At 37.3% G+C, this 17,483-nt stretch overlaps 1 protein-coding gene and 1 long non-coding RNA gene across 13 annotated transcripts in view; one reads left to right on the top strand and one right to left on the bottom strand.

Annotated features, from left to right (window-relative positions):
* UNC5C (unc-5 netrin receptor C) overlaps positions 1-17,483 on the bottom strand; it is a 381,478-nt gene that overhangs the window by 136,245 nt on the left and 227,750 nt on the right. For all 12 annotated transcript variants that reach the window (XM_077142813.1, XM_077142815.1, XM_077142826.1 and 9 more), the window contains one exon: positions 331-474. In XM_077142813.1, coding sequence (XP_076998928.1) covers positions 331-474 — 144 coding nt within the window. The remainder of the gene's footprint in view (positions 1-330; positions 475-17,483) is intronic.
* Positions 698-10,473, top strand: LOC143668488 (uncharacterized). Its single transcript, XR_013168472.1, has 3 exons — positions 698-815; positions 8,526-8,596; positions 10,388-10,473. It is a non-coding gene; the product is annotated as an uncharacterized LOC143668488 (long non-coding RNA).

Below are 17,483 nucleotides of genomic sequence, written 5' to 3'. Positions count from 1 at the left end.
AACAAATTGGTAGAATAAACTCGTTTAAGAAACACATTTGGCTTTCTCCTAGCCTAAATTACGAGCAGATTTTTTTTTTAAGTGAGAATCTTTAGAAAGTCGCACTTATTCTTTTACATACCCTAAAGGAACACTACTCAATGCCTTGAAACCAAAAATAAAATGATATCCTGGTGATTTAAGAGGAAAGTGTGGCTCAAATGCAGAAATCTGGGAGCAGTGATTGACCAGGGTTTTTGACCAGGGTCTTTGACACTAGCAGTCACAATCTAAACTTTTCTATTTCCCATCAGCCTTTGAAACCCATGATGTGGGTGTGCAGAGACTCACATGCGATGCGCACATACGCCTTCCGGCTCTTGGTGGTGCCCGCTGAGCTCCAGGCCACACACTGGCACCAGTAATCTTCAGGCCCAAACAGCTCTTCCACTTGCTGGCGTGAAATCTCGATGCTCACTTCCCGGACTATGAGGCCTGACGGGAGAAAGGGAAATGTAAGTCAAGGGAAGACTTGGACTAAAGAAATGCAAAACAGCATCCTGCATTTACCATAGTGAACCTCCTTGAAACTGTATATCAGTATCCCAGATATGGTTTCTCTTCTCTGATTTTCTTCTGGCTGCAGTTACTTTACTCACCATGTTTTCATTCTCTCATTTGCTTATCTCAAATCTTCTCGATTCACCAACAGATGGAAATGGAGTGGATATATCACTCCATAATATTGCACCTTTTCTATTTCCTTGGAACCTTGAATAACTCCGTGACACCTAAGACCCAGAAATGAAGTGCTGCAGCCCTCAAAGTTAGCATAGGTATGTATAATAACAGTTAAAGCAATGGAAAAAAGAGATCAGGCCTCAATTAGATTTAAAAACGAAGCCAACCTGGCTGGGTCTAAAGTAAATCAGAATACAGGGTAAAAGATGATAGTGTATGTACTCTAGACCGTCACCTATCATATGAGACCAAAGGCAGAGAGGTTTATTATGTCTAGAACCTAAATTTTCAGTAACACATAATCTAAGTCAACCTGCCTGGATAGCTTATTTAAACAACCCAAACACCTAGAGTCCAGAATGGGAATGAGGCCTTATAATTCTAAATAGCTTAATGTAATACTAGAATACATCTCAGGCTATGGTGGGCTAATAATTTAAAAAGTATTGATAGAGTCCTTTGAGGGCCCAAAGTGGGGGAACTCCCAAGAAAATAGGCCAAGCCCTTGATTTTGAGGCTTGCCCTTATGAAACTTATTTCTGCAGGGAAGAAGCTAAGACTACCCATAATGAAGCCTAAGAGTTGTGTGCTGGATTTGAATCTGTCATGCACCCCGGAAAAGCCATGTCCTTTAACCCTCATTTATAATTATTGGGTGGGCTCTTTTTTATTGTTTCCATAGAGATATGACCCACCCAATTGTCTACAGTACCTTTTGATTAGATGATGTCCATGGAGATGTGTGACTCCACCCTTTCAAGGTGGGGTTTAGGAGGAAACCATTTCGGAAAAAACATTAGAGCCAACAAAGCCCACACAGCCTGAGATCTTTGGAGATGCAAAAGGAAAACACCCTCAGGGGAGCTTCCTGAAGCAAGAAGCTGGGAGAGAAAGCTGGTAGATGACACCATGCGCCTTTCCAGATGACAAAGAGGTGTGCTGGACCCAGCGGCCTTTCTTGAATCAAGGTGTCTTTCCCTGGATGCCTTAGTTTGGACACTTTCATGGCTTTAGAACTGTAAACTTGCAACTTAATAAATTCTCCTTTCTAAAATCCATTCTGTTTCTGGTATATTGCATTCCAGCAGCTTTTACAAATGAAAACAAGTTGCTTCCAGGAAACCTCTTTTGTTGCTCAGATACGGCCTCTCTTTCTTTAACCCCAACTCTGCAAGGGAAATTATTATTGCCCCCCCGCCCCCCCCCACACACATGGGATATGTTATTCAGGGGTGAAACTCTCCCTGACAATGAGGAGTGGTACTCCCAGGGATGAATCTGGCTTGGCACTGTGGGATCACCTAAGGCACCAAAAGGGGGAAAAGAAGTATAATAAGGCATCAGTGGACAAGAGAGATCAAATAGAATCAAGAAACTATTCTGGAGGCTATCCTTATGCAAACTTCAGTTAGATAGTGTTAATTGCCACAGTTTGCACAATCCAAACCAACATCACTCCTGCTGAGTCTTAAGAACACTTATGGCTGGAACTGAGACTCAATAAAGGTTTCATGCACAAGTTTGCTTTCTTGGAACCTGTAATTCCCAGAGGGTTTCCAGGTCGGATAAATTCTGAAACCCAGAGGGACCAGCCTCTACAATATTAACAATAGATCACACACCCCCATCCTTCAGTGTGGTGGATACCCCTTCTCAACAAGAAAAAGTCAGATCAGGCATTACCTAAAGATCCCTATAAATAGGGAGAAAGATCAGAGAAAGAGGAGGTACAAAAGAGAAAACAGGATTCAACAAACAGGTCTAACTGCTGAATCACTACGTTAATCTTTCTTGTGGCCTCCAGTGTTTTGGAGTAGCTAGAAGGAAAACTCTGAGATCGTGGAATGGTAGCACATCACACAGTCTGGGAATGGTTCTGTAACTACTTGCAGAAGTGGGCTTTGAAAATTATTGCTTTTCTTTCTCTGCTTTGTACACACATTATACTTTACAATAAAAAGTGTCTTTTTAAATTACATCTTTCCCCATATAGCTTGACTAATATTCAGCCTCCACCAAGTTATCTCCTTCTGTATATTTAAAAGTGAAGTTAAATTTCATGTATTCTAAGGATTCTACTTCAATTACATAGGCTTTGAGTAAGACACTTATGTGCTGTACACTTCACATAAGTAAATCTCCCTTACTTTTCTTATGAAATGAGAGAGAATAATCTTAAACTATAATTGTATAAATCATGAATATCTCTCTCTCTATATATATAAACATATTTCAGATATCAGGTATTGAATTTCATTATATCATCTAAACTTTATGAGTTTGTGGTAATCATTTAAAAACTAAATTAGCACTTGTGCTTCAGTTATTGAGGGAAATCAGTTTTTCTTAAATGAAATATTAGTTTCTGTTAAAAAAGCTCTGCCAGTCTATCCAAACAAGATACGATCTTGAAAGGCTAAATATTTCCCAATAATTGTAATGCAACCAAAATTCTGTTAAAAATAATGTGAGCTCCAAATAGAACACTCAAATAACTGGAATTTATTTCACAGCATTATGTAATCCTGAATAATAGAAATTGAACTAAGAATCTGGGATTATCATTGTAGGGATATTTACTTTCATTTTTTAAAACTTTTTTATTGTTAAATATAACATATATACAAAGAAAGGAAAATAAGTAATGGTTTTCAAGGAACACTTCAATAAGTAGATACAGGACAGATTAGTTTGTTATGGGTTACCATTCCACTATTTCATATTTTTCCTTCAAATTACCCCAAAACACTGGGGGTTAGAAGAAACACTTATTCTCTTTTTTGTAGAAAATAACATATATACCGAAAAGCAATAAATTTCAAAGCACATTGCAGCAATTAGTTGTAGAATAGATTTGAGAGTTTGGTATGGTTTACAATTCCACCATTTTAGATTTTTACTTCTAGTTGCCTTAAGGTACTGGAGACTGAAAGAAATACCAATATAATGATCCAGCAACCATGCTCATTTGTTAAATCCTAACTTCTCTATATAACTCCATCATCACCTTTGATCTTTCTCCCACTCTTCAGAGGTATTTGGGTTATGCCCATTCTAACTTTTTCATGTTGGAAGGGGTTGTTGATAATATGGGCTAGGGAGATGGAATTAGGTGATGTTCTGGAGAGGCTGGCCCATAGGCATTTCAGGACTTATCTGATCCAGGGACCCATCTGGAGGTTGTAGGTTTCTGGAAAGTTTCCCTAGTGCGTGGAACCTTTGTAGAAACTTATATAATGCCCTAGGTATTCTTTAAGATTGACAGGATTGGTTTTGGTTGGGGTTTGGCAAGTTATGAGAGGTAGCAACGTCTAACTGAAGCTTGCATAACAGTGACCTCCAGAGTAGCCTCTCGACTCTATTTGAACTCTCTCAGCCACTGATACCTTATTTGTTATACTTCTTTTCCCCCTTTTGGTCAAGATGGCATTGTTCAACCCATGGTGTCAGGGCCAGACTCATCCTTTGGAGTCATCTCCCATGCCACCAGGGAGACTTTCATTCCTGGATGTCATGTCCCACATGGGGGGGAGGGCAATGATTTTACTTGCAGAGTTAGGCTTAGAGAGAGAGAGGCCACATCTGAGCAATAGAAGAGGTTTTTCTGAAGTAACTCTTAGGCATACCTATATGTAGGCTATGCTTTTACGCTACATACATAAGCTTCACAAGGGCAAGCCTCAAGATTAAGGGTTTGGCCTGTTGTTTTGGTTATCCCTAATGCTTGACACAGTATCTGGGGCTTCCCCGGTGGTAAAGTTTAATAGTTCCATATTTTTTCTCCCATCCCTCGAGGGACTTTGCCAATACTTTCTGGTTATCTGCTTAATATACTCTGGGATATATCCAGGCATTATATTAAGCTATACAGGATTAAAGGTCCTTATTCTTATTCTGGGCAACCGGTGTTTGGATTGTTTAAATGATCTTTCCAGACAGGTTGAGTTAGATTATGTTCTACAGAAAATTTAGGTTCTGGACAAAATAAACCTTTCTTCCTTTGGTCTCAAAGTGTAGATGAGGTTCTAAAATACAGACAATGTCTTTCTTACCTCTGTATTCTGAATTACCTTAATCCTGACCTGATTGGCTTCACTCTCACTCTAAATACCAAGATGTACATATATATAAAACAGCCTCTCACAATCCAGAAACAATAATTACCATGCTGGGCTAAATGTGACTACTATAAGAGTTTGCAATCTAGGCCCTTGCTTTCTTGTAAGTATTTTCTGAATAAGCCCATACAATAATTACTGTCTTGTTTCTGGCTTATTTTGCCTCACCAAATGTTCCACAGGTTCATTCACAATGTTGCCTGTCTCACAATTTTGTTCCCTTTTGAAGCAGCACAATATTTGACCATATGTATACACCATCATTCACCAACCTAAGTCAGTGCAACCTTCAGCCACCTCCATTCATTAGGCATCATGTATAATGTTCAAAGTCAACATTTCATCAACCCTCTCAATTTCAGATAATTTCATTGTTCCCAAGAGAAAGATAACTAATAAACACACTCTCACCAAATAAAAAATCTGAACCTACCCTTAACTCTTTTCCCTTCCCCCTCATTATTTACCCCTGGTGTTGCTGTGGTTCTGTGGATGTTTTCCTGTTAAACACATCCCATAGCATCCAATAGCAGTTTCCCCCTATACTCTGAACTTATATACTCTTTGTACAAGATTCACACCTTTGAAATAGTTCATACAAGAACTTATTTATACTTGTAGTGTTAATCGGTAGGACACATGGGTCTATACAACCCCTTTCACCTTCAGTAAGGTAATACTACTTATAAACCCACTAATGAACCATCTTCACTTCTGTCTATTCCATTACATTTGAGTCCAACTTCATCAGCTAACTGTTCACCTGCTTTCATGTATCTCTAGGTCCCCTATATTCTGTATTATAAGCCTCTGATTTTACCTTTACCACGGTCATAAAAGTGGAATCATACAGTACCTATCCTTTTGTGTTTGACTTATTTCATTCAGTATTGCGTATTCAAGGCTCATCCATCTTATCATGTGCTTCAGGAAGTCATTTCGTCTTACTGCTGCTGATATTCCACTGTAAGTATAGACCACATTTTGTTGATCCACTCATCTGTTGATGGGCACTTGGTTTGTTTCCATCTTTTGGCAATTGTGGATAATGCTATTATGAACATCGGTGTGCAAATGTCTATTTGTGTCACTGTTTTCAGCTCTTCTGGCTGCATACCAAACAGCGGTATTGCTGGGTCACAGAGCAACTAGATATTTCGTTTCCTAAGGAACTGCCAAACTGTCTTCCATAGTGGCTGTACCATTACATATTTCCACCAGCAGTGTAGAAATGTCCCAATTTCTCCACAACCTCTCCAACATGCAGTTTCCTGTTTCATTAATAGCAGCTATTCTTAGAGGTGTGAGGTGGTATCTCATTGTATTGTTGATCTGCATTTCCCTTAAAGCTAATGAGAATGAGCATCTCTTCATGTGCTTTTTAGCCATCTCTATTTGCTCTTCAGAAAAAGACCTATTCATATCTTTAGCCCATTTTATATTTGGGTTGTTTGTTCTTTTGTTGTAGGGGTATTTACTTTGAGGTATCAAATGCTGCTTCAGAGAGCCTTTCTGCAATGTGCTTCTTTGTCCTGAGCGAAAGGAATGATCTGAACACTTGTGGGCAACTGCCAGTTCCTTGAGGACTGAAGGCTAAAATTTCTAGAAAGGAGTATCCATTGAGAAAACTAGTAGGGGTTCCTTAGGGAGAAGGAGAATTTGCATTGGGTTAAGTATAAGTCTATAGGCACAGTAAGAAAGATGCAATGTAATGCTTTGTTCTACCTGTCTATATGCCTATGTATCCATTCATTCTTTCAACAAAGGTTTATTCAACATTTATTATGTACAAGATACCATACTAGGAATTCATGAAACTCTGATAAGACATGGATCCTGCCCTCAAAGAACTTATATTGCTGTGAGGAGTTTATATATTTAGGGACAATGACAGTAAGAACAAGGGGACCCAACATAGTTTGAAGGATCCAATAGGTGTTAGCTCTAAATTGGAATAAAGATCAGGAAAGAGGATTTCATAACCTCAAAGCAGAAAGATCCTGAAGGAGAAACTCGATCAACAAAAAGTTTATTCATTAGGATTATATTGCTAAATATATTTAAAGTTGTTTTAGCTTTTTAAATTAGTAAACATTTATTATATGTTTATACTGTAACCAGTTTAAAAATAATTTTCAAGTAACCGACATATCCTAATCCCTCAGCCCTTTAAGAAAAAGAGATTAGTATATTATTATTATGTCAACCAATGTCCAATAAATACAGCAATCTCCAAGGCAAATATCCCAACTTATTGACAGATAATACCATTTTCCATCCTCTTTCCTGGTCCCAGATCAGGCCTCTCATTTTTCCTAAACTGCTGTAATGCTTCTTATTATCCAATATCTAGATATCTGTGGCAATAAGAAAAACAGATTTCTTTTTTTCTTTTCTCTCTCACTTTCTCTCTCCACTCTTGCTCTTTCTCTTTGTTTATATTTTTCCACTCTTTGGTGTTTAATGCTTTTGCTTGTTTTATATTTGTTTACATCTTTCCATTTCATGCAGAAGTGCAGTTACTGGAAACAAAACTCTTCCTTTAAGGCTGCTGCAACAAATTTACAGTCACTAAAGGACTGATAAATCTGCTGCTTATATTTACTTAGAACCATAATGGCCCCTTTCTAAAATGCACAGCAGCAAGAAAAATGAACTCAGGATATTGAAACCACATACAAATATTTTGTGTACCAAAATGATAACCTCAGATTTCATTCCCTCCCCACCTTTTACTTTAAGCAATTACAGGAAACCTAATTAAATGCTAAGGGAACTTCACTAGGTGCAGTGTATCCTTTAGCCCAAAGAAGCTCATGGATGTTTCTATTGGCCACATGACCACAAATCTGAAGCTTTATAAGAAGCCACAGACCTACCCTTCTGTTACAGGGATTATTTATAGGACAAATGTTCTGAATTTTGTGGCCTAGAGCTCCCTGTGGGTGCTGGAGTCAAGCACACACTGACTCTTGTCTTCTGCTTCACAGACACTCCATTCAGGAGGGAGGTGGATTAATTCCAGTTGTGCACAGTTGTGTCACATGGTTCAAAGTTTACATTTCAACTTTCAGTCAATAACATAAGAACAAGAAAGAATTGAAGCATGAAATATCTGAACACTTATCTGAACTCGGAATTCCCTAGAATTATTCAGATTCTGAGCTGCTTCATTACATACCATATTTTCATTACCGTAGGTGAGTTCATTATCTGTGACATTTTGCTAATCAAACCTGAGCTTAGTGGTTTGAGTGAAAGGAGGTAATATTTTCTCTCTTTGAAAGTAAAATTTCAGAATCTTCTTGAAGTGCTGAGATGGAAAAGGAAGTTTCCTTGAAATCTGAAATGCCATCAACCTCACTTCCAAAATGGGCTGCTTTGAAGAGCATTTGGGAGCTTGAAATTGGTTTCAGGTTATTTAAGGGTGGAAAATGCTTTGGTCTACAGGATTTACTCAAATGTATATTTTTCCATCATGTCTGATAACATCAAAGATCTCCCGTTGCTCTGCTCCCTTTAATAGTGGCATCTCAAAGGTGCATGATGTTTGAAATTTGCTTTTATAATAGGATTCATTGTGGTTTGGGACCCAGAATGCAGGAAAGTAATTAACATGCTATATCAAGAAGTCTAGTAATGAGTATAAGCATGCCTTTATTAATAGGGAATTTCAAATGATTTCAGAATCCAGATGCAAATGCAAACCTCTGATTGGATCACCGTGAGGCCATGCACAAATATGGCAGTATAAACTGGTAAGCAGACATTTACTTATTTCTTATCTTTAGTATCATTTAAATTTCATAGTAGCAGTCAGACACTATAAAAAGTATTTTTCTAAGATATTATATGATAAAGTAATTATAGATATATGATGACTCTAACTGCATAATTATTTAAAGCAATATCCCTACTTCCCCAGAAATTTAATTGACAGTACCGTGTTCATTCAACAAATACTTATTGAAAGTCCACCAATGCCAGTTACAAAGTTCCAGAAATGCAATGTTAGAGCAAACATAATCCCAAGCCTTATAATATTCGTTTATGTTCATATTTTTATAATACACCTTGTTTATTAGATCATACTAAAAATCATACACCATTTACATTTTCAAAACTGGCCGTCAATCTGCACAGTCTGATTCGCTATGTGTACTTCACTAAAAAGCATTGCAGCCCATACTGGACTTAGGTATTATGCAGACTTGAGCTGTATGCCTCTTGATTACCTTATATTTCATAAGCAAAGGGAAATTTTGAGACATTGTGTTGTATAGGCCTGGAAATTCCACTTCCTTTAAGCGCTCTCCCTATTGGGAGAAGAGGTACGAAGGTCACTACATAAAATCTCATTATGGCACATTCACAGCTCTGACCCGGGTTGGTGGGAAATGTATGAAGCTGCAGGTAGGGATGTTCTGGAATATATCACAACATTTTATTGGATTAGTACAGTTTCTCTCTCATGCTTTCTTCCAGAGCTTAATCCTGTTAGTTTTCACTAATATGATCTAAATTATGAAACATATCAGTTCTAGATGTCTTAATATCAACTTAATCACACAAAAATACCCTGTAATTATTTAAATGGATTCCTTATCATAAAAAAACTTTTGTTTCAGCAAATTATAGTCCACACTAAAATCATCTAAAAGACAGAACTTCACACTCAACACACTGTGTTTCATTCGTGAAATAATCTGACACTCTCTTTTAAACTAAAAGGTAGTAGGGAAAGTAGTAGGGGAAGAGGATGTTGCTCTAAACACATAATTTACCAACTTTTTTCTCAAGTATTTTCCTTAATTTTTAATGAAATATTTAATATAGACTCAGGCTATACAACTTATCTAACTTAATTAAAATTATTTTGTGTAATTGAGAATTGCAAGGGACTAGCGTATTAGCTTTATTGCGAACATAATTCTGTTAAAGTTGCATTTACCATTTTGTCAACGACACGAATTTATGCAAGGTTAAAGAACAACATGGCTGAGATTGAGTCCTTTAAAAGGATTTGCTTGGACGCATTTCATATATAGGTCATTGACTTTTTACATGGTAGTTTCTAGTCACTTGATTCTGTTTGGCAGATTGTGTCAAATGAGGATTTGTGTTTTGTTGTTTTGCTTTGTCAAGAACCGAGAAGGAAGTATTAGATTGTGTATCAGGAGTGGAGAGACCTCTAGTGCTTCAAGAATACTATATGACAAGCATTGATAAGTGCATAGTTTTTCCCTTGGAACTTGAGCTTTTAAATTGCTAGACAGTATCAAAATAGGTGACAAATGATATTTACTGGGGTAGCCCTAATATTGTTTCCCCTCTCCTTTTGGGAATGTGAGGTTTGGAATGCAGAATCATCTCCTTATGTTCTATTTGGTTTTCTAACCATGATCAAACTCAGAGCTGCAAGTCTGAGGGATTACTGGGTTGAGGGGTCAGCAAAATATTTTTCTCTTGTGTTTAGAGTTTTAGTGAATTGACAGAAATCTAGTCTTACCGGCTTTGGCTCATCCCTTAATTTCTTTTCTTAACTTAAGCGATGAAAACCTGTTGAATCACTGTTCCAAGAAGTATTCAAGCCCAAAATGGGAACTCCCCATACTTTCTATAATTAACTTCTGCCTCATGTGTCAATGTTTTTTAGAATATAAAGAAGCCATTTTGTAAAAACATGATAGCAATGTGTTTGATTTGGAAGGGCACAAAGCACATTCCATTGAGTTAGCAAATGCATTATTTTAATAAATATTTTTGCAAAACCTTAAGCTAATTATATATATTTGAGTATATATTCCAACAATTTTCTCTGAATGTATAATAGTTAATCATCTAAATTTAACTACATTTGAACCTTTGCCTCCTTGTTATGTGCATTTCTTTAGTAAGTATAAGTAGCTTTAACCAAATTTTAAGGCATATTCCAGTCAATAAGGTTGTTGCATATCAATGCATTCTTGGAGATTTAGTTAGTTGTGCAATTGTGAATTATGATCTTACTATTCCTCTTGTCCAGTCATTTGTTTTACATATATTTATTGAGATTCTACCATATGCCAAGCACTCTTTTATGCACTGTAAATATATCTTTATAAATCTATGTATCTATCATCTATTTATCTATCTGTCTGTCTATCTATCTAGACATAAAGAAGGCAGATAAGGTCCCTGCCTTTCTGTGGATTACATTCCATTCAGCAGATAGTTCTTTAGTACCTTTTTGAAGTGCGACAGTTTTCCTTTCCTTCAGAAGTTTACTTTCTAATACTAGACATAAAAATAGGAGTTCATTGAGTATAGGCACTCAGTCATTTGCTTTCTGTATCCCCCCAGTACAAAAACTGGCAAAACATGTTGTCCAATTAATGTGTGTCAACTGAATGAATGATTCATACATATAAAACTATAATAAAAAGTAGAAAGTGTTAACTCTCAAGGACAAATAAATTTATTTATAAGTTAGAGAGCAATTTGGAGAGAATAAGCAAACTTAGGAATTTTAGTGAAAGCCTAAAGTCAATGAATGTAAACATGCCTTCTAGAATCTTTCTTCGCTTTCCAACTAGAATGTGAACTTTTCAGGGTAGAGGTTTTTTAAACATGTTGTCTCCATGCCCTGGAAGAATACCCTGTCATATTGTAGACATACAAAAAATCTTTGTTGATTATTGAAAGAATATTTTCTACAGTACCTTATTACATACTTATTTAAAGGATATGTGCTTATTATGTACAATTACATTTCAGGGGAAATATATTTTCAGTCATGATAGCAGTGGTCCATTCCACCCTAGCCTGACAGGAATCATCAAACAAAACTTTGAGCATGCTTGGCAGTCACATCAATAATGGAAAAAAAAAAAGTGGAATTATTATGATGTTTTTAGAACCCCCAAAGCTGTCTATAATTGTTGAGCAAACACAGACCAAGTAACCAATGAAAATATTCTTTTCCCTTTTTTTTTTTTAAGGAAAAAGAACTCAATATACAAAAATACCCACTAATTTACAGCAAAGAAGAAAATCCAATTTGTGAAATTCCAAGTAGAAGTGAAAAATATTAACATTTAATATTCTCCAAGCCAGGAGCATTTATTTGAACTCCTGCTGAAACACCAATTTTCAATTTCAAGTTTCAACAGAGGCTGAAAAGTGGCTAAGTATTCTGATATTTCAAAAATATTTCCATATATCAGAGACCTGTGTCTGAAATCATTCTTTTTTCATTCCAGAGGGAGAGATGATTTAATAAAACAAGCATAAACTGAGATATACATTTTAAAGACTTTTTTAAAAATAATAAGGGTGTCTCTTTGGCCTTTCATTGGCTCTAGAGTTACATGTACTAAATTTTTAGGAAACATAAGCTTTAGGTAGAGTTACAGAAGATAGCATGCTACAGATATGTCAGTGATACCTTATTTTTAATAAATCCTTGGCTATTAGTTTAATTGACTATCTGATTCAAATTCTGGCTCTTCCAATAACTAGATGTATGGCAAGGAGAAAATTCCTTTACTGCACTAACTCCCACTTTCTTCAAAAGGAAAAAGAGAATTAACTGTCCTAACTTAATAATGGCTTGGGTAAGAATTAAATGAAATAATAGATATAAAACTCTTTGCAGAAAAAACTCTGGACATAAGCTAAGTAATATGGACTCAGAAACTAAGACAGTTTGTGCTATGCTGTGTACAAAAACAAAAACAAAAACCCTCACATTTCAAAAACTTTACAAAATAAAGTTTATTTTTCTGTCACAAAATGCCTGATGAGATTCAAGCAATTTTCCAAGGCAGCTGTCTTACCTGAGGTTTGTTAGCTATCCTGGATGCTCTACCTTGGATCCACATCCCCTCAAACCATGGCTACTAGGGCCCCCTAGTCAGGAGATCAGAAGAGAGAGCAGGGAGAATGCGTTCTCTGCTCCTAAGTGCTTTGACATGGAAGTGGGACATAACTTTAACTCAACAGCCCACTGGCCAGAGGTGTTCATTTGGCCCAGATACACTACAAGGATGCTGGCTCCTGTTTATGTAGGCCAAGGAAGGGGAGGAGGAGTGGATATGGATGACTATTAGAAGTACCTGTAGGACTTATATAGGATAAAAAAAAGAATTTAATTTTCAAAGAAATCTGAATGACATAAAAATACTCACAGTTATCAAGTCAAAACAAATTTTGGATTATTGTTTTCTTTGTTATGAACAAGAGATCTAAATAATGTAGGAAAGTAGAGCATTAGACTAAAAGGCAAAAACCTGATTTCTGGTACAAGTTCAACTGCTACCAACTGAGTCATCTTGGGTAGGGCATTAAATTTCTCTTTTAAACTTTAAATTGATAAAAGTAGATAACCCTTTTCCAGTGCACTTCGCAGGACTATTATGGGATCACAAGAAACCTTTAAGAGAAAGTACTCATGTAGACATACTCTTTACATCTTCTCAGGCACACAGCTTGACCATATTTTCTAGCCTTCTTTATTTTAAATGTGGCCTCATAAACACCTTTAGTCAATACAGTGTGGACCAAAGGACATGCACTTTCTCTTGGCCAAGCTTTTTAAGAAGCTGGTGGGTTTCCCTGCTCTTTTTCTCCCTCTGCTGGCTAAAGGCAAAATAGGATGGCAGAGCCACAAGCTAGACGGAACCTGGGTCCATCTGTCATCAATGGGAGGAGAGCTACTCTCCAGCCAAGGACACCTTTCTGGACCCCTATCCATAGGAGTGTCTTGACTGAGATGCTTTATCTTTTGGAGGTGGGTTCTAATTGTTACTATATCTTAGTGAATATGGATTTAAATAATACAGACTGCAATATGCATTGCATATCTTGGGTTTTCAATAATTACTTATTGGATAAATTGATGAAGAAAATACTCAAAAGCATTATTAATGTTAAAATAATGTTAAATATTGACAATTATTTTTAATCTTTTTCATGACAATATATTGTTAGAAGCACAGGGAAGAATGTCTGTTAATTCTGAGAGTTTTCAAATATCTAAATGTGTGATTGGAATATTATTTCAAAGTTCTATAAAATACAAAGGAATCAACTTAGTATGTAACCAAAATACTATTTGTAAAATGTTAGCAGCATTTTTCAAACTGTCATTTCCAACATAAATGTTGAACAAAAAAATTGATATGAAACACTAGTCCTTGACTATAAGTTATAGTGTTGAATTACCATTATCTTCCTCTTTATAGTCATTCTTGCTTTGATGTTTTCACATGAGACAGAAAAATTCCAACCAGAAACAAGTGAAGAGAGACATCTGATTCTGAATGTAATTTGTACCTTGTAATGCTTTCATGTCCATTCTATACCAGCATTTTTTAAAAAGGAAAGAAAGGAAGAAAAATGATTGTTTTCTACCATGAGCTCCAAATCCCTTAGATATTTATATAACAGTGTAATACGGACAGCTGAACAAACAGCTTCAATCATATGTCTGTTCATATCTCCAGGCAAAGTCTTATTCTCCTTCCTTTCTTTACATATGCATTTCCTTCAGAAGACACTCTGGTGGAGAAACAACTTCCATGGGGAAATCACGAAAGCTGTCTGTTTAATATGTGTAGTTTAGAGTCATAAGGTATGGATTTAAAGTAAATAATATTTTTGTGATGATGCTAACACTAAAAAAGACGATGACATTTTCATGATTAGCCACGTTTTTAGGAAAGGGAAATTAATGGATAGGAATATTCAGACTGAAGGACAGATACAACACGCTAACAAATAGAAATGTGTTTCAGCATAAAACAGATATGTTATGTAGACAGTACGCATAAGCACCTAATATTATTGTCTATATGCATCTTATACATCTAGCATTTTCTTTTTTACCTATAAATTGGGATGCATTTGCTTTACACCCGATTGTAAGCCCCTTTAGTTACATTTCCTTCAGACTGCACTTGCATGTGCAATATTGAAGAAATCAGTGGCTAATAAACATCCTTGAAAGTGTGTTTAGAGATAAATAAAAAATTGCTATATCTGATTATAAATGTACATCAAACATACGTTTTTACTCTCAGACTCCTAAAAGGACAGGCTGATTGACGACATATATACATGGGGGAAAAAAGAAAAAAAATTATAGAGCAGTCATGTAAAAGGAGCTTGTTTTATTGCTTTGAATGGATATACGATGGACAAAAAATAGTATCATAAGTGTTCACAACATTTTAATGGAAAAGAATATCAAATGAAGATGGAAAGTCAACCTTTTCTTCCAGTGGTTTCTGTCACCATGCACGGGTGTAGGGTGTGGGCCGAGCCCCACAACATGCAAAACTGCAGGGCTCTGATTGAGGCCCTGGATTTCAACCCTACCGTTCTGGTCTCTTGCAGGTACTACTAGAGCTGACCACATGCATGTTTTTAATTTGTGCTGAGACGCTCGCCTTGAGAAATACACACATGCTTTTAATTTGCAGTAAGCAGCTCACCTTACAAAATACAAACAAGACTTTTAGGTACTAATGTTCAAGGATGCACCATACTGAAAATGAAAAGAATGCAACCGCTTCCTTCTCATTAACACTTTTCACAGCACTCTTTAGATTCTACTCCTGCCTCTATCCATGACCCAATAACTGTATTCTTGCTACACTGTATTACTGAAATAATATAGCGTTAGGTTCCCTGCACATATTTTGAAATGCCAACCCATTTTCCCCACAAAGCGTCTCACTATTCTGATTTTCAAGTTTACTTTGAGAAAATTTATCATGTTGGTGAGCCCTTAGCAGTATTTTGAAGTAGGGTCTCTATTGAAAGTGAAGAAGTATGTGGGGGTCCTAAAGAAAGAAATAATAAGAGAGAATGGCTATTATTTCATATTTTCCTGACATAGAGTTCACTGCTTAAAAACAAACAAAAGAGAACACATGCCAAAGTAAAAACAACAACAACAACAAAAAACCTGATGGGGGGGGCAAAAATAAAATTTAGGAGGCAAAAAGGGTTACACATAATCTTGCCAAAGGTTTGTGTTTTACATAGAGCTGCAGTTGGGACTTCACAGAGGAAATCTCTGCACTTTTTATTTCTGGTTCAGAGGATTTACATGCTCTTTCTAACCATCTGAGCCTTCAGCACTGGGTAATGTCTCCCAGTCCCCAGCTTAGAGCTCATGCAAAATTGAAGCACTTTGGAGGCAGTTTAGTAGCTGCAGATGAATCTCAATGTGCAAGAAAAGGCATAATGGCTGTTTAGCACTTGCTAGGAGAAGCTGAGGAAATCAGGGGGAAAAAATCTATTGAACTTAAGCCATCTGGGAAGCCAACCGAGAGCGGCTGCATTATCGTGTTTACATTCTCATTGTGTAGCCAGGCCAAGCACAAGTAAGTGTGTGGGTCGGACGCGCACGTGGGAAGAGGAAATTATAAAGTGAAGCGCTTTTCATTGCATTTGCTATTTTGTTTCTGGCAATTATGGAGGGAGAGTTTTCACGAGAAATGTGGCGGTGAGAAATTTTCAGGTCTCTGTGAGAGCGGGCGGCTAATGCAGTGCACGATTTGGCGAGCATGCACCAGCAGGAGGAAAAATCATTGCTCTGCAGGCGCCACGTCTGAGCAGTTCTTTTCCTGTCTTTGGCCCAAAGAACAACAACAGATTGCAGGAGGCTTCAGAGGGCTGGTAAAGAACACTAGGGAATGCTTTCGTCACCTTTTACATATTGATAGTTAACTTAGAAATATTGGTCAAAGGAGAGAAAACAGTCAGGTAAATGCCGCCACTTGCAACACCTTCAGTTCTACTCACTGAGTACACCACAGCTGCTCTTTTGCACTGTTGTATTAAGTGACCTTTACCTGACAGACGCTTGGTGACTGTAATGAGCTGGATGGTGCCCCCCAATACATATGTCCTCGTCCTAATCCCCGAAATGTGTGAATGTGACCTTATTTGGACAAAAGGTCACATGAGTAAGTCAAGGACCTTGAGATGGGAGGCCTTCCTGCATTACGTGGGCAGGTCCTACATCCAATGACAAGTGTCCTTGGAAGAGAAGAGAAAGGGAGAAGAAGGGGAGTAGAGTGATGTGGCCACAAGCCCAGGAACGCGGAGGCAGCCTCCAGAAGCTGGAAGAGGCAAGCTGTGGCGTCTCCACATGGGCCCTGGAGGGAGGATGGCTTGGCCAGATTTTGGGCTTCTGGCTTCCAGAAGTGTGAGAAAATAAGACTTCTTTTGTTTTAAGCCACCGAGTTTGTGAAAATGTGTCGCAACTTCCTTAGGAATCTACTACAGAGACTAAGGGCATCTACTGTCTGTCTCCACATCCAAAAAGTGGACTCAGGAGTCTGACAGAGCAAAAAAGCAAGGTGAGGAAAAGTTGTCTGCAATGTGGGGTTTTTCTGGTTTCACCAAATGCCCCACAGAATGGGTGTGGGAGGTGACCTTTTGGTTAGTGACGTCCTTTCATACAGAGGGCATCATTGTCCAGGAGCATCAAGCAGCAGCTGTAAAGGAGGCATGCCATTTATTCCCTGCCTTCCAAGACTTCCCTTGTACAGAACATTCCCCTGGGTTTTTCCAGTTAAATTTTAATTGACTCAAGCACTGGGGTTTCCCCACTTCCCTCAGGAGGCTGCTATCCCTCAGTCTTAGAAGTTT

This window comes from Tamandua tetradactyla, chromosome 24 (assembly GCF_023851605.1).
Source record: "Tamandua tetradactyla isolate mTamTet1 chromosome 24, mTamTet1.pri, whole genome shotgun sequence".
In the NCBI taxonomy this organism is placed as follows: Eukaryota; Metazoa; Chordata; class Mammalia; order Pilosa; family Myrmecophagidae; genus Tamandua; species Tamandua tetradactyla.
Note: the sequence above shows the minus strand (reverse complement) of the source record. Positions and strands in the feature narration are given on the sequence as shown.